General features: G+C 35.1%; 1 protein-coding gene across 3 annotated transcripts in view; it reads left to right on the top strand.

Annotated features, from left to right (window-relative positions):
- Positions 1 to 18,616, top strand: part of COP1 (COP1 E3 ubiquitin ligase) — a 200,655-nt gene that overhangs the window by 35,963 nt on the left and 146,076 nt on the right. For 2 of the 3 annotated variants that reach the window (XM_047753827.1, XM_047753829.1), the window contains exons 3-5: positions 3,805 to 3,902; positions 8,898 to 8,974; positions 9,762 to 9,881. In XM_047753827.1, coding sequence (XP_047609783.1) covers positions 3,805 to 3,902; positions 8,898 to 8,974; positions 9,762 to 9,881 — 295 coding nt within the window. The remainder of the gene's footprint in view (positions 1 to 3,804; positions 3,903 to 8,897; positions 8,975 to 9,761; positions 9,882 to 18,616) is intronic. The other variant, XM_047753828.1, reaches the window with a different exon arrangement.

Here is an 18,616-nt window from a genome sequence, read left to right as displayed (position 1 = left end):
AAAGATGTAAAAGACCCATATACTGAGAACTATAAAACATTGATAAAGGAAATTGAACATGATACAGATAAATGGGAAGATATTTGCTTCTCTTGGATTGGAAGAATTAATATTGTTAAAATGACCATACTGTCTAAAGCAATCTACATATGATCTCTATCAAATTATCCATGATATTTTTCATAGAACTAGAACAAATAATCATAAAATTTATATAGAACCACAGAAGACCTAGAATTACCAAAGCATTTCTGAGAAAAACAACAAAGCAGAAGGCAAAACCCTCCCAGACTTTAGATAATACTACAAAGATGCAGTAATCAAAACAACATGGTACTGGGTACAAAAACAGACATATAGATCAGTGGAACAGAATAGAGTGTCCAGAAATAAACCCACACATCTCCAGTCAATTAATCTTTGACAAAGTAGGCAAGAATATTCAATGGAGAAAGGACAGTCTCTTCTGCAAGTGGTGTTGGTAAAGGTGGACAGCTGCATGTAAAGCAATGAAGTTAGAACACACCCTCAAACCATACACAAACTTAAACATAAGACATGATACTATAGAATTCCTGGAACAGAGGCAAAACTTTCTCTGACATAAATTGCAATAATATTTTCTTAGTTCAATCTTCCAAGGCAAAAGAAATAAAAGCAAAAATAAACAAATGGTATGTAATCAAACACTTTGCCCAGCAAAGGAAACCATAAACAAAATGAAAAGACAGGCTATGGAATGAGAGAAAATACTTGTGAAGAATGTTACCAGCAAGGGCTTAATTTACCAAATATATAGATAGTTCATAAAGAACAAACAACCAACCCATGAAAAAATGGACAGAAGATTTAAAATAGACATTTCTCCAAAGAAGACATACAGATGGCCAGCAGGCACACAAAGAGATGCTCCACATTGCTAATTATTAGAGAAAAGCAAATGAAAAATACAATGAGGTATCACCTTACAATGGTTAGAATAGCCATCATCAAAAAGTCTACCAAAATACATGTTAGAGAGTGTGGAGAAAAGGGAACCTTCCTGCCCTGTTGGTGGGAATGTAAATTGGTGCAGCCACTCTGAAGAGTCTGGAGAGTTCTTAAGAAACTAAAAATAGAGTTACCACATGATACTGCAGTCCCATTCCTGGGCCTATATCCAAAGAAAACACTATTTTTTGTTTGTTTGCTTGTTTTTATTACTCAATTTATTACATTTCTAGTTGTACAGTGATCATCACAACCCAGTTTTATAGCATTTCCATCCCAAACCCCTAGCGCATCCCACCCCCCCAACCTGTCTCCTTTGTAGACCATAAGTTTTTCAAAGTCTTTGAGTCATTATCTGTTCTGCAAAGAAGTTCATTGCGTCCTTTTTTTCACATTCCACGTGTAAGTGATACAGCATTTGATGTTGGTGTCTCATTGTATGGCTGACTTCACTTAGCATGATAATTTCTAGGTCCATCCATGTTGATAAAAATGCCATTATTTTGTTCCTTTTAATGGCTGAGTAATATTCCATTGTGTATATGTACCATATCTCCTTGATCCACTCCTCTGTCAATGGACATTTAGGTTGTTTCCATGTCTTGGCTATTGCAAATAGTGCTGTAGTGAACATTGAAGTACATGTGTCTTTTTGAGTCATGATTTTCTCTGGATAGATGCCCAGGAGTGGGATTGCTGGATCAAATGGTAGTTCTATTTTTAGTTTTCTGAGGAATCTCCATACTGTTTTCCATAGTGGTGCACCAATTTGCAATCCTGCCAACAGTGTAATAGGGTTCCTTTTTAGAAAACTCTAATTTGAAAAAATATATCCACTTGAGGGTTTATAGTGGCACTATTTACAAAAGCCAAAACATGGAAGCAAGCAACCTAATATTCATCAGCAGATGAATGGATAAAGAAGATGTGGTGTGTGTATATACACAATGGAATATTATTCAACCATTAAAAATGAAAGATCGCCATTTGCAACGTGGATAGGCCTAAAGATTATTGTATTAAGGAAGTAAGGCAGAGAAAGACATATGATATCTCATATATATATATATCTAAAAAATAATTCAAATCAATTATTTACAAAACAGAAAGAGACTAACAGACCTAGAAACTTATGGTGGTGTTCCCATCATGGCTCAGTGGTAACAAACCTAACTAGCGTCCATGAGGACACGGGTTCGATGCCTGGCCTTGCTCAATGGGTTAAGGATCCGGCGTTGCTGTGAGCTGTGGTGTAGGTTGCACACATGGCTTAGGTCCAGTGTTGCTGTGGCTGTGGTGTAGACTGGCATCTACAACTCCGATTAGACCCCTAACCTGGGAATTTCTATGTGCTGCGGGTGCAGTCCCCAAATCGAAAAAAAAACATAAAAAAGAAAAGGAAAACAAACTTATGGTTACTAAGGGGAAAGGGGGGGAGAGAGGGATAAATTAGGAGTATGAGATTAATAGATATCCACCACCATGTATAAAATAAACAACAAGGATTTACTGTATAGCACAGGGAAGTATATTCAATATCTTATAATAACTTTCATTGTAAAAGAATCTGAAGTTGTTTGAAACTAACATAATATTGCAAATCAACTATGGTTGAATTAAATACAAAAATTTTAAATGTACATACACAGTTTTTTTTAAACATAAATAGAATGTATCCACTTTGTTAGGGATTACTTTTATTCAGTAATTTAGTGGTGTAGTGACTTTTTTATAATGTTGATTGGATAGTTCTTTGGGTTTTAATTGAACGTCGTATCAAAAGTTTTTTTTGACTGTAGGGTAATACATAATTTTAAAAAGCTGAACATTATGGAAATGTATAATGTAAGAAAGGAAAAATTTCTCATAATTGTATTTCTCCGGCTGTAACTATTAGTAGGCACTAATTATTTTTTGTGGTATATAGTTACATGTTACAATGTGATTTTTATTGGCTGAATACATTACATTGGATCTGTATTGGCTGAATTCATTACATTGGATTGATGTTTAAAAATTTATCTAGTCAGTTTCCTAGTTTTGGTTGCTTCTGATTTATTTGGCTATTTATTGAATATCTTTATGTATCTGGTATCTGCTTATTTCCTTAGGATAAATTCCTAGAAGTAAAATCACTTTGTCAAAGGGGATACACAACCTTAAGGTTTTCCATACAATTTGAATTCTAGAAAAGTTGTGGCAGTTACATTTCCTGCTGGAGCACATGAGATTTTTCATATCTGTGTGTACTCCTTAACACTGATAAATTTTTCCTTATTTTTGTGTTCTCATTGGTAAAAACTAGTATATAATTTTAAATCCTAGTGCAGGTGATGATTTCCCAGGCTTATTTACTTATTTTTCTCTTGTTGATTTTTCTGTTTTTCTCTTATTTTCTCTTTTTTGAATGAGCTCTTTTTGTGTTAAGGATATCAACACTCCAAGAACACAGTCTGTTCGCTTAACTAAATCATAGCAATTTGTTTTTCTTGGTGTTGTTATATGATGTTTAAATTACATAAACTTTTAAAAAATTGTATAAACTTAAAACTTAGTATATCTTTAAAAATTTTATATCCAGTAGGCTTGTTTCTTTAGTTTATTTTTAAATAACTTTTTTTTACTTTTATCTAATAAATACCCTATGTATCTTCTTTATGATATAAAAGTATCAGCTGAAATAAATTTGATAACTGCTGGGTTACTTATGTTGAAAATGAGGAGTAAAAAACTAATAGGTGTTAGGTTGTGACCAGTTTAATAATGTATCACTGATTTAATCAAACTTTTTTTTTTTTCCCCCCCTGATCATAGCTACAAGTGTATTCATCAGAGTTTGGAGGATAATAATAGATGTCCCAAGTGTAACTATATTGTGGATAATATTGATCATCTGTATCCTAATTTCTTGGGTGAGTCTTTGGAATGATTTTTAATTTTTAAGAATATTCAGTTCCTAAGAGGATGTGCTAGCACTTATTTATATAGAAAATACAGCTTAGAGATATTCAAGTGTCTCTTACTCACCAGAGTACTTTCCCCTGGGTTGTGACATTGATTGTATACCATATACGTACCATATCATATTATATTTCATTTTCATTCGAAAATGGACTGATACAAGTCTTAGATTCTTACATTGATGGCTGAACAGAATGTGAGCTGAAGCAGAATGTCAAAGGTCCACATATCTGTCTCTCAATCATGTTGTGCAGTCCTCTTGTTTCTGCTTCTGGGGCAGAAGGGAGAAGCAATGGAGGAAAAGGTTAATGGAGAGGAGGAAGGGGAAAAACTTGGGTATGAGGACCCCTGGATGGAGGAAGAGAGTCTGTGACCTTGGGAGGCAATTGAGAAGTAAACCTGGGCAAGGAAGACATGGATGTGAACTTTTGAGAGAGAAATGGTGTCTGGAAAAGAGAGACACAAATAGGGCACCCTTAAGGTAAGTGGTAAGTGCTTGAACATAATATCTAGTCAGACATTGACTATGAAAAAAATCTAAAAGTCCTGTATGTTGAAAATCCTAAGGTACTGTGGAAAATCTCTAGTTTGAGTTTTGGAGAATGAAGATTAGTTTTCCAAACATTAATTTTCAAGTATGGGGAGGCATAAAGTAGGGCACTGTTGGGTATGTATATCAGAAAGGATAATTCTCTATTCTAAACAGTGATGTACTCAGGATGTGATGTCTGCTTGGCTATTAAATTCTGACCTGGCAGTACTTCCGTTTGCACTTTGATTTGCTTAGTTGGTTTTTTTTTTTTTGTCTTTTTGCCATTTCTTTGGCTGCTCCCACAGCATATGGAGGTTCCCGGGCTAAGGGTCGAATCGGAGCTGTAGCCGCTGGCCTACGCCAGAGCCACAGCAACTCCAGATCCGAGCCACATCTGAGACCTACACCACAGCTCACGGCAACACCGGATCGTTAACCCACTGAGCGAGGCCAAGGATCGAACCCGCAACCTCATGGTTCCTAGTCGGCTTCGTTAACCACTGCGCCACGACGGGAACTCCTGATTTGCTTAGTTCTGATGGTGGTTTATAATAAATCATGAGTTTTGGATGTTTTTAGTTACCTATTGTTTTGCTCTCCTTTTTATCTCTGGTCTAAAATTACATTGGTTACGATCCTTTTTTCTTTCACTCCTCACTACAATCCAGTATCTTTTCATGAAGGAAAATCACTGGATGATTGCACAGCGAAGAGGAACCCTGAAGGAAATATTTTGAAGATTTTTCTGTTGGAATACCAAATTTTTCTAGGTATTCCCACTTCTTATGGCAAACTAGTAGGAAAAACTTAGGAAAAGAAGAAATACTGAATGGTATGATACTCTGTGGGATTGGACTTCATGAGCTAGATTAGGGAAAAGGGAAACCAAAGTCCTGCAAAGCAGAATCCTTTGTCCCTGAACTCACAAACATGGATTGATGCTGCTGGTGAGGGTCCTAGAATCACTTTTCTGTGAGTTGTCATAACTTTGGAAAATTACTTCTTTTGGAATGGTTAAATATAAAAAGAAACCTAGTGGTCTGAAGATTTAGGTATTTACAGGATTTTTCAGGCAACACTCCTTAATGAGTGCACAAGTTAGAAATTTTGTTATGTGAATTTCTAAATAGAGAACACCATGTGCTAATACGGAAGGAATGTGGAAATACAGTAATAAGATATAAAGTAATTTCATATTTAAAGCCTCAAATGTATATGTTTCAGTGAATAGTTAAGTCATAATTACCAATTTTCTAAGCTAGAAATTATCTTGGTGATGATCTGGTTTTTAACCTTATCTTTATATGGATAAAAAATTTTGACTTTGGGTAATAGGAGAGTGTAAGTATTTTATACCCATGTTTGAAGTCTTTTAATTACAGTGCAGCTTCCAGTGTGATTATTTATGTCAGCCATAGAAATAACATTTCAGATTTCCTCTTGAGCATGATAAAATAAGTATATGTTATTTGATTCTGAAATATTCTAGGTAGCCTTGCACCTTTTTTACTGATAGGTTAGGATTCTTCACTTTTAATGCTTTACCTGAGTCATGAGTAGAGGGCTGGGCTACATATTTTCTATAGCAGTGGTCTGAAAACCTTTTTGCTTGGGTGACCCATATAAAAATTCTGAAATATGATGTAGTTTGAACCACATTGCTGCCACATTTTAAGTTAGCGTTCAGCATTTTTCTCTATAAGCTAAACTGGTTGTAAAGGATATAATTTCAGGCATATTATAAATATGATTATTTCAAAATAAACTTTTATCTCTCTTTAAAATGTATCCAGTGGAATCTGAATATCATAGTGATTTAATACCTAGCATTGATTTGAAAATAGGCACTTTTTACTAACAATATGAAATTTCTTTCTTACTCTCTTAGAACTTCTACTTAAATTGCATATTGCCCATATAATTTTATCCTATATTTAAAATTATATTTTATACTTACATAATTTTATCCTTATATAATGTATTTTCATCCTTGAAATTCTTGTTGATTCATCTGTCATACTTTTCTGTAACAAAAGATAGAAATTATAGACTTGAAGTTTCTTTTGAACATAATTTTCTATTAAGTATTTTAAAAATCTTAGTTTTGAGTTGTAAAGACATGCAATTGATTAAATAAATATTTACAGATTTTATAAAGCATTAGATGTATAACAATGTATAAGTTTAAGATTTTTCCTTTTTATTTTGAAAAGTGTAAGTCATGAGAAACTTTGCCTTCATAAATAATTTTATTTGACCTCCTTCTGAATTATGTGCTTAAAAACATACTTACTGATTTATAGTCAAAAAATGTTTTGATGTCCTGTTAGTTAACAAGTCCAGTCCTTTCTTCAGTTTTATTGAAGGTAGAGAATTGGAAGCAAAACATTCAAAAAGGATCCAGAGAATTATAATTGTGGATATAGAATATTCACATTGAATTTTTTGATAAAATGTAATATGGTATATATACATTTATGTATTACAGTTATTTAAATAACAACTTTTATTAAATGGCTAATTCTTATTCCCACTTGTTGTTTCACATTCTCTCCTTTATCTTCCCTGGATTATGATGTACTTGTAAGATAACAGGTTCTTCAGAATCAGGCTCTGATCTGTCTACAATTCGAACGTAGTTCTTAAGCTCTTGTTATCACTAACAAAATCACTCTGTCCCTGTGTTTCAGCCGTATTGATTTTAAATCATCCTATTTCCTGCTGTGTTATGACTTTACCCCCTCCCCCCACACACTTTTCTGAGTTCTTTTACACTTCTCTTCCTGTCTAGTGAGTCTCTGTGTGCCTCTTATGGCCCAGTTCTGATGTTGTGTTTTATGTGAAGCCTGCTTTTTGACTGCTTCTTGTCCTCTGTTCTTTTTAAATCTATTTCAATGATAGTACTGATTATCGTATTGTAACTGCTACCTCATGTATTTGTCTTCCTGTTTTGAGTTGCTTGAATCTTGCATTAAGTCTTAGTCTTCCGGAGTTCCCGTCATGGCACAGTGGTTAACGAATCTGACTAGGAACTATGAGGTCGCAGGTTCGATCCCTGGCCTTGCTCATTGGGTTAAGGATCTGGCGTTGCCGTGAGCTGTCGTGTAGGTTGCAGACGCGGCTCGGATCCCGCGTTGCTGTGGCTCTGGTGTAGCCCGGGGCTACAGCTCCGATTCAACCCCTAGCCTGGGAACCTCCATATGCCGCAGAAGCGACCCTAGAAAAAGGCAAAAAAAAAAAAAAGTCTTAATCTTCCTTATCCTTAAAGCTTGGTTCCTCTTGTGTTCCTAGTACCTCTCTGACTTGTTTGAAAATATTTGTAGTTACAATGTGGTGTAGTTGGGTTTGTATCCCAACTCTGTCTAATAGGTCACCAGGAGTAATTTCCTTATGCTCTTTCTAGTATTTCCTCATCTCTAAAATGCAAAGAATAACCCATAGGATAATATCTGTAAATTAAAGTAAGGTAAAGGCTGGAAAGTTAAACGAGCTTAGTGCTAGTTTTATCAGTTTTATTTATTTATTTCTTATCATTTCAGTGTCAAAGACAGAAAAATCCAATTAAAGGTGGGTTAAATATTAAGAAAAAAGTATTGATTTACATAAAAAGAATTTCTCGTATTAGTTAATTTGATAGCACAGTGATAATATCAAGATGTTTCCATTTTTCTGTTCCTGCATCCTCACCATATGTGTTGGTCCTCTGGCTAGCTCTCCTCTGAGCAGTTCCAGACATCACCCCTAATGAAGACAGAGAATTTGTTCTCCTATGCTTTTCTGAAAGACAGCATACCCTTCATTGGTCAAAACTAGGTCACATAGTTAACCCCTTGTCAATCACTGGTAAGGGTATAGAACTAGATTGGCTTAGGATTTTCAAGCATCATACCATGAGGCTGAGGAGGGCTCTAGCACCTCTGAAAGTATGTGGCAGTTGGCATTCTGACATTTGGGAAAAAAATCATAGTTATTTTTAATAAAAGGTTAGAAATATTTTTGGGTAACTGACAGTGTTTGCCATGATATTTATAGAAAAGTAACAAATAAAAAGAACAAATAGATGTCTTTAGTGCCTACCTCGCAGAATTAGCCAGTTGCCATGTAGAGCATGGGACAGTCTCATATAGTGAAGAATTCTCTCTCTTCAAGTGCTAGTAGTGTCATCATTGAGACATGTAAGAGAAAGTGCGTATTCTAAAGAATTCTCATGCTGTGGTCATAGTGGTCTTAGTAATAGTGGTAGTTGTTGTAGTAGTAGCTGCCGCAAAACTGTTTGTAATGTGAGGTAAAATTAAAACCCTAGCATTTTCTGTTTAGCATCTTTTAAAATGTGGGACTTTTAAAAGAGAAACTAGATGATACATTTATAAAAATTCAGATTTATGTGTGCTTTTTGTTTTGTTTCTGTTTTCAGTGAATGAACTCATTCTTAAACAGAAGCAAAGATTTGAGGAAAAGAGGTTCAAATTGGACCACTCAGTGAGTAGCACCGTATGTTTCAACTCTTATTACTATTTTTAACAAATTTCAACTTGCTGTTTTTATTGGTTTAATACTAAGTGTTAAAGTTTAGCTTATTATTTTTCTTAAAGGAGACAAGATTATTCGGTTCAATATAGAACTCTCTTACCTGTATTGTCTCAAATTTACTCTTAACTTTTGAAAAGTCTGGTAGGATTACATTGAGTCAGAGTTGGCTTATAATACGTGACATTTGAAGACTTACATGGCAGAGTGAAAACTATGGTGGTGATTTGAAAAAACTGTTGAAAGATTCTCAACTTAAAAGGATTAAGAGTCCCCTGATATTTCAGCGGGTTATCTGGCATTGACACTACTGTGGTGTGGGTTCAATCCCTGGCCTGAGAACTTTCCCAGGCTTTGGGTGTGGCCATAAAAATAGAAGAGGATTAGCCCCAAATTGCTGAGGCAAGTGAGCTTAAATTAATGCCTTACCAAATACAAAGTTGAGAATATGGCTAAACAAGTAGTTAAAATCCAGGCATTTATTTTGATGGGAATTACACTGTTAGAGATGCTGACTTAACATTTGTTTGAATATGCCTTTCATATCTGTTATTTAAATTCATTTAAGGGAGAAATAGTGTTTAAATTATAATTAGAAGGCATTGGGGAGCCATTAGCTGGGAAGGAGTAGGTTGGAACATTATAGTTTATTTTTTTTATGTTATGTAATAAATGTGTTAGGAAGTAGCAAACATTTGCTTTTGTAAAACCATCTTCTTAGGAAGTTATTGTGTTTCTTCTTCGTTTTTAGAATGGCCACAGGTGGCAGATATTTCAGGATTTGTTGGGAACTGACCAAGATAACCTTGATTTGGCCAACGTCAACCTTATGTTGGAGTTACTAGTGCAGAAGAAGAAACAACTGGAAGCAGTAAGTGGCAGCCTGATTTTAAAACTTACTTTGTTTTAAATGGCGTTCTTTCAACTTCACTGAAAAAGATCTAGAGGAGTTCCCTTCATGGTGCAGTGGTTAACGAATCTGACTAGGAACCATGAGGTTGCAGGTTCGATCCCTGGCCTTGCTCAGTGGGTTAAAGGATCTGGCGTTGCCCTGAGCTGTGGTGTAGGCTGCAGACATGGCTCGGATCCTACGTTGCTGTGGCTCTGGTGTAGGCCGGTGGCTACAGCTCCGATTCGACCTCTAGCCTGGGAACCTCCACATGCCGTGGGAGCGGCCCTAGATAAAGCAAAACAAAACAAAACAAAAAAAAGAAAAAGATCTAGAAATGTTTAAAAATAATAAGGTAGTGTCACTCAGTCCACCAATTTTATTCAGCAAGAAACATCTGCAAACTACCATTTCTAACAGATACCCCTTTACTTTTCAAATAAAGAACAAATTTCTTATAATACAACTTATTTACAGTGGCCAGTTTGTATTAACAAAAGCTGAGTGTTACAATCATGAGGTAGTACAGTTTCATTTTAGTAGGAAACAATGATATTGGTCATTTTCTTCTAATGAATATCTTCCTTGCAATATCTTCCCCTCTTCATATATGGGATTTGGAGTAGAAAATCTATGTAAAATTTTTCTGTCAGGTGTCCATTGACAATAACAACAGTCTTTGGCTCAAGTAAAGGCATATAGAAAGATGGAAACTGGAGCTAAATATATCCTTTTTCATGTAATAAAATCTAAGTAAATATAAAGTTACATTTATTTCAGGCAAATGTAGAAAATATGAATGTGAATTTGCATGTATTAATTAGGAATTGAATATGCTCCATTATAAACAGTGCACACTCAGCATAAGCAGACACCTACTCTGACCTAGCTTAAACAAAGAGAAAACGAGGGAGTGACAGAATAATACATTGACAGAATAAGGGAGTGAGTAGCTCACACACATAAAAAGGAGGAGCTTAACAGATAAAGTGTTTGGAAGATTGGACCCATGACTTCTCTGGAGACCACATATAAGGAAGTGAAATCAGGCACTTGAGTGTTGTTGGGACTTTCTTTGGGAAAGGTCTGATTTTCTTTTCTTAGACTTTTATCACATAGTGAATGAAGTGGTCTCCTATACTTCTTTCTTTATATTCATGTTTTTTGATAGAAAAAGAAAAGGAGCTTTCCAACTTGATTTAAAACATTGTGTGGATAGATTGTGCTTAACATAACTTGGATCTGGGTATCACCTAATAGAATGGGGATCTTTTGTTAGGAGAAAAGAGTAAGTAAGGTGGATCTGACCCAAATGAGTCTTCGATGCTGTGTGTTTGGGGTGGGGAGACGGGGCAGGTTTGGTGGGAATTTCTCCTGTGTTTTTTCAGGGCTTTTTTATATTTTTTATTTTTTTCTTTTAGTTTTGAGGTATAATTGATGTATAGCACTGTGTAAGTTTGTGCACAGCATAATGACTTGACACCTGTTTTATGAAATGATTACTACAATAAATTTAGTTGACATCCATCATCTCATAGATACAAAAAAAAGGAAGAAAAAAATTTTTTCCTTGTGATAAGAATTTTTAGGGTTTACTCTCTTAGAAACTTTCAAATATACCATCCAGTGGTGTTAACTGTCAGCATCATGTTGTACATTATATCCTCAGTACTTGTTTACATTAAAACTGGATGTTTGTGCTTTTTAAACCTTCATTCGATTCCCCCACCCTCTGCTCCTGGTAACTGCAAATCTGATCTTCTTCTGTGGAGCTTGTTGTTTTTTTCCTTTCCTTCTTCTGTCAAGATCCACATATACGTGAGATTATACAGTACTCATCGCTCTTCTGACTTATTTCATTTAGACTGCTCCCAAGGTGCATCCATATTGTTGCAGGTGGCAGGATTTCCTTCTTTTACTCTGTTATGGCTGAATAGTATTTCATTGTGTATGTACCATATCTTTATCCATTTATGTGTTGATGGACACTTTGTTAACATGTCTTGGCAATTGTAAATAATTCTGCATTAAATATGAAGGTGCAGATATCTTTCTGACATAGTGATTTAATTTTCTTTGGCTATATATACTCAGAAATGGGATTGTTAAATCATATGGTAGTTTTATTTTTATTTATTTATTTGTCTTTATAGGGCCACACCCATGGCATATGGAAATTTCCAGGCTAGGGGTCCAATTGGAGCTGAAGCTGCTGGCCTACACCACAGCCACAGCAACACCAGATCCAAGCTGTGCCTGGGACCTACACCACAGCTCACAGCAACGCCAGATCCTTAACCCACTGAGTGAGGCCAGGGATTGAACCCGCGTCCTTATGGGTAGTAGTGGATTCATTACTGCTGAGCCACAACAGAAGTGCTGTTTTTAATTTTTGGAGGGACCCCCATACTGTTTCCATAGGGCCTGTGCCAGTTTACATTCCTACCAAGTGCACAAGTGCTCTCTTTTTCCACATCAGCATTTGTTCTCTCTTGCCTTTTTGATGATGGCCATCCTGACTGGTGTGAGGATGTCTCATTGTGGCTTTGATTTGTAGTTCCCTAATGATTTGTGATGTTGAATACCTTTTCATGTACTAGTTGATCGTTTGAAATCTTCTTTGGGAAACAAATGTCTATTCAGTTCCTTAGCCCATTTTAAAATTGGGTTATTTGGGGTTTTTGCTATTGAATTATATGAATTCTTTATATACAGCATTTTGGATAATAACCTCTTATCAGATAGATACATTATCTGCAGATAATTTCTCCCATTCCCACTTTCTCCCACATTAGTTGCCTTTTTGTTTTGCTGATCATTTCTTTTGTTACACAGAAACTTGTAGGTTTGATATAGTGTCTGTAAAAAATAAATCTTTATTTTTGATTTTGTTGTTTGGTGTCATATCCCCAAAATTGTTTACCCAAACTCTCCTATAATGTAATTAAAAAAAGTTTTTGGCTGCACATGCAGAATGAACCTGCACCACAGCAGTAACCAGAGCCACAGCAGTGACAACACCAGATCCTTAACCCCCTGAGCTAGCAGGGGCTCCTCTCCTATGATTTTAAACATGGTTTTCTATTTGCATCTACTATGTGCTAGATATTGTGTTATGGTGTGTTGAGGTTAGTGGAAATAGGGTGAGGTAGGTGAGGAGATAAACTAAATTACATACATATTTTGACATAATGATAAATGATAGAGACTTCTCTATGATAGATTGAATATAAGAACTTACCTTGTTCCCTTAATACTATGAAAATGAGAGTAAAAGGTTTTTTTTAAAAGCAGAAGCATGGGAGAGGACAATGGCAGCAGTATTTTATAAGCTATAAAGCAGATGGATGAAAAGTAATACATTAGGAGATTTGAGAAAGCTGAACACTGAGCCAGCAGTGAGGAATAGCTAGGAACCAACCCTGTTTATATTGTGGAACAAAGGCCTTGGAAGTGGGAGTATGAGGTACCTCACATAGTAAAGGCTAAAGGCAGGATGATTTGTTGAGAGTCTGATAAAGAAGTAGTTGGAATCTCTGATCTCCTCCCGATCCCCTCCTGTACAACTCGCAGCAAATGATTCTCGATTCTTTTTTACCTTAAAAGAACACTAGATTTTTTTTTCCCTCTTGCTTGTGGTTAAAGAGAGACTTTCTGGATTGTTGCATCACAGGCACACTTAAAGGTGTATGGGGCATCAGTTTACTTACTGAATGTGAGGGCTGTTAACCTTATTCCCCCTTTGACATGTTAACATAAATCTTTCCGTGCTTTTTGTCTTTTTGTTTTAGAATTGAAGTAATATATAGGCGTCTTAATTTTATGGAGTTCCCATCGTGGCTCAGCAGAAACAAATCTGACTAGTATTCATGAGGGCGCAGGTTCGACTGATCCTTGGTCTCTCTCAGTGGGTTAAGGATCCAGCATTGCCAGGAGCTGTGGTATAGGTTGTGGACCTGGCTTGGATCCTGCATTGCTGTGGCTGTGGTGTAGGCCGGTAGCTGTAGCTCTGATTCAACCCCTAGCCTGGGAACTTCCATATGCTGCAGGTGCGGCCTTAGAAAAAAAGACAAAAAAAAATTTTAGACCCTAGATCCTTCCTATTATTTTTTGATGGATCCAGTTCAGAAGCTAAGTTCCTATCATAGGTATTTTAGTGTTTTCCCATTATTATTTTCCTGTTTTACTTTGCACTATTATTTAACTTGATGAATATTTCCAACATACAGAACAGTACAGAAAATAACGAGACTCTCGACTCCTTTCTTTTGGTTTTAATAAATAGTTACACTTTTTACTTGTCTTAGATCTGCCTTTTGAAAATTAAATATTTTTTAATACTTAAAGCCCTCTCATCTCATTCCATTCTTCCAGAGTAACCAACATAAGAAGTTGGCAAGGAAACTTCTCAAGTGTGTATATGCTTTTTTAAAAAAATATGCTTGTATCTATAACCATATATAAAGTATTGCTTGTATAATTTATATAAAGAGTTTATATAAAGAGTTTTGTACTGTAGTTATCCTCTTAACATACGCAGTTTTGTTTACTTTTTGAGGTTCCTGCTGATGAATATCGATCTAGTTTATTTATGTTAACTTCTCTGTAGTGGTCCATTGCATGAACATTTCTGTCCCCTGTTGATGCACACTGAAGTTCTGAGTTCTCAGTTATGAGTGACTGTATTGCACTTAGTATTATTATTCGTGTCTCTTACAAACACACATAGTGATTTAAGGAGTAGAATTGCTTTTCATAGGATTTGCATGTACATTTTAACTACATTAACTGTAGCCAAATTGCTTTTCTGAGACTTTGTGCCATATTAACCTCCTCTTTTTTTTTTTTTTTAGTTTCTGGTCTGATAGTTATCAGATGCTTGGGTGTGTGTGTGAATGTGTGTGTTTTGTTTTGTACTTTTGGTATTTTTTGCTAGTGAAGAGAATTTCTTCATTTGTTTGGCCGTCTTGGTTTTTTATTTGGTGATTTGCCTATTTATAGTCTGTTTATACCTGTTTTCATAAGAAACTGTTTCTTTTTTCTAATTGACTTGTAAGAAGGTGTGTGTGTGTGTATGGATTTTGGATATTGCTACTTTGGCAAATATATATATTTTGGTAATTGAATTCTAGTTAAATTGTATTGTGGTCAGACAATGATTTATATGATTTTAGATTATATTTCATGATTTCACTTTGTCTTTTGGCCTGTCAGAGAAAATGTTTTGTTTGATTTCTTAGTGGTTGCTTAATAATTGTTGTTACATTGTACCTTCAAGAAATATCTTACTTCCTCTGCATTACAAGAACTTACAACAATATACTTCCATTTCTCCTCTCCAAGCCTTTGTATTTTTTTGTCAAATGTTTTACCTCTGTATATCTTATACCCCCAATCAATTGTTATTAATTTCAGTTTAAATAGTAAATTATGTTTTATGGAGATTTTTTTTTTTTTATCTTTGTATTTTTGGCTGTGCCTTCAGCATGTGTTAAGTTCCCTGGCCAGGGACTGAACATCATGCCACAGCAGTGACTCGAGCCATTGCAGTGACAAGCCCAGATTCTTAACTGCTACACCACAGGGCACCTCCTTATGGAGATTTTTTTTTTTTTTTAAAGTCTTATTTTTACCCAGGTATTTATCATTTCTGGCATACTTCAGTGTTTTTTTCTTTTTTTTTTTTCATTCATTCTTCCATTCAGTCTTTGGAATTCCATCTGTAATTTTCCTTTTGCCTAAAGGACAGCCGTTCTCATTTCTATGGTGTAGATCTGCTGGTGATGAGTTCTTTCACGTTCCATGTCTGAGAAAGCCTTTATTTACCCTTTGTGTCTGAAAGCACTTCCAGATAAGGATAAAATTCTAGATTTACCTTTTTTTCTTTCAGTATTTTAAAGATGCTGCTCCATTGTCTATTGTCTTGCATTGTTTCAGATGAGAAGTCTTCATCCTAGGAATGAAATATTTCTCTTATTTCAAGATATTCTTTTTATGGTTTTAAATATTTTGATTTTGATATGCCTTGGTATAGTCTTTCCCCCCATGTTTCTTGTTCTTGAAGTTCTTTGAGATTCTTGGATTGATGGGATTATAGTTTCCATCAGATTTGGAAATTATTCAGTGATTATTTCTTCAAATATTTTTCTATCACCTTTTCCATTTGGAAACTCCAATTACATATTTCTTAGGCTGGTGGAAGTTATACCACAGTTCAATGATAAATAGCTTTGCTTATTTATGTTTTATCTTTTCCCCTTGCTAGTTTATTTTGAATAGTTTCTATTTCTGTTGTCAGATTGACTGCTTTTTTCTACATTTCACTGTATCTCCTTAACACACTTATGCTTTCTATTAGTTTCCAGAACTGTATGTAGTTATAGTAAATTTTTATGACTTTGCTTATTCTTTTATTTGTGTCATTGCTAAAATCATTTATTTTTATTTTATTTTATTTTATTTTATTTTTTGTCTTTTTGGTGCTGTACCCACAGCATATGGAATTTCCAGGCTAGGGATCGAGTTGGAGCTGCAGCTGCAGGCGTATTCTGGACCTGTGCTGCAGTATGTGACAGTGTCAGATCCTTAATTCATTGATTGAGTCCAGGGATCGAACCTGCATCTTCAGGCAGTGTCAGGTTCTTAACCTGCTGAGCCACAGTGGGAACTCCAATTTAGCTCTTTTTTGTTGTTGAGTGAACAACCTTTTTATATTCTAATTTGAGGAAAATTGGTCACTAATTTTTTTAACTTAAATATTTTAATTTTATTAAAATTACTATGAAAGTGTTGTCTCTGATACCAGCTCTTTCAAGTTTTAGACACTCATTTGATGAGCTATTCCTATCATCACATTTTATAAATATTCCTCTTGTGTTTTTTATTGACGTGTAATTGATTTATAATGTGTTAGTGTCTATTGATAGCAAGTGTGGTCAGTTTTTTACACATATATATATATATATATATATATATACGCGAACACACACACACACACACACACTTTTTTATATTCTTTTCCATTATGACTTATCACAGGATATTGAATATAGTGTCCTGTGTTACAGGGCCTTGTTTTCCTCTTGTGTTTTGAAGCACGTTATTTTCTGAATGTGCAGAAAGAGGTGTGTTAGTTTACTGATATGATTATGGATTTTAAAATTATCCTTCCAGTAACACGAGTTTTTGGTTCATAGTACACATTGTTCAATGAGAAGAATTGGCAGCTACCTGACTTACAGGAAGATGAATTAGCTAGTCTTTATTTACTTTTTTAAACAGAAATATTTTTATATTGACATATTTAGTTGTTTCAGAGATTTCCATGTGCCTTTGTGCCCAGGAGCCACATAGGGTTCTCTCAGTTTCAGATGGGACAAATGTGACAAAACTTACTATATTGCAAAGAGTACTGAGAATAGAGACTAAGGTTCTAAATATGTGTTTTTTCTTTTTTCTCAAATAGGTTTCTTTTCATTCTTTTACTCAGTTTCCTTATCTGAAAGTGAGATAATTGTGCTAAATAATCATTTATCTTTTTCCAGAAGCTTTGAAAACTGTAAGAAATGATTAGGGAATTAATTTCTTGAGCTTCTATTATTTATTTATTTATTTATATTTTTTAGCCACACCCATGGCATGTGGAAGTTCCCATACCAATGATGGAACTCACATCACTGTGGTGACAACACCAGGTCCTTAACCCAGTGTACCGCAAGGCAACTCCTTGAACTTCTATTATTAGTAGTGGGATAAATGATGTTAGGGGGTTAGTTTCATGTTCAATTCTGAGACTAGCAGATTGTCATATGACTGGACATTATTTTGATTTATTTATCTATACACTTCTCATTTTTAAACATTCTCTTTTTAGTCTTCCATCATATCTTTTATATACTTTTCTTTCAAATTTGTGTGAAACTACAGTTTCTTTTATTTGCCATTTATCCCCTTTTTGGAGATAATTATTTTTATTCATTTAAAGAATAGTAAATTGTAGAAGAAGGTGCTATGTGCTGAATTTCCAGTGTACTTTGTTGGTCCCAGTTTTCCTTTGTCCTTGAGGCTTTGGGCTCCCCTCCCTTAAAATCAGTTGTATTCTTACCCTATTTACATGTCCTTATTGATAGATTAAAATGGAATATTCACACTAAGTATTTTGAAGATAGTTTGTACTATTCCTTTGCAAATGAACTATGTTATTTTTATATAAAGATGTGGTTTCTGCTCTAGCCAAATAGTCTGTATAAGTTACAGATAAACAGTGTAAAGTGGGAGTTCCTGTTGTGGCTCAGCAGAAACAAACCTGACAGGTATCCATGAGGATGTGGGTTCAGTCCCTGGTGTTGCCATGAGCTGTGATGCAGGTCAGAGTTGCAGAGTTGCGGCTCAGATCTGGTGTTTCAGAGTTGTGGCTTGGATCTGGTGTTGCTGTGGCTGTGGCTCTGATTTGACCCCTAGCCTGGAAACTTCCATATGCTGTGAGTGGGGCCCTAGAAAAGAAAAGAAAAAAAAAAAAAAAAACAAACCCATGTGAAGAAATCCCAAGACAAACGAAGACAATTTTGGGAGAGTTTATCATCATTGTTGGAGTCAGAGCCCCTCTGTGAATTTGTTCTGTAAGGTAGTTTAACTTAGTTCTCAAGAATGTGTCTAAGGTCCAATAAATATCAGATTTTTTTTTTCAAGAAAAAAATTTCACTTTAAAGTCTTTATGA

This window comes from Phacochoerus africanus, chromosome 11, assembly GCF_016906955.1.
Source record: "Phacochoerus africanus isolate WHEZ1 chromosome 11, ROS_Pafr_v1, whole genome shotgun sequence".
Taxonomy (NCBI): domain Eukaryota; kingdom Metazoa; phylum Chordata; class Mammalia; order Artiodactyla; family Suidae; genus Phacochoerus; species Phacochoerus africanus.
The sequence above is the reverse complement of the archived record's forward strand: the minus strand, read 5'-3'. Positions and strand labels throughout refer to the sequence as shown.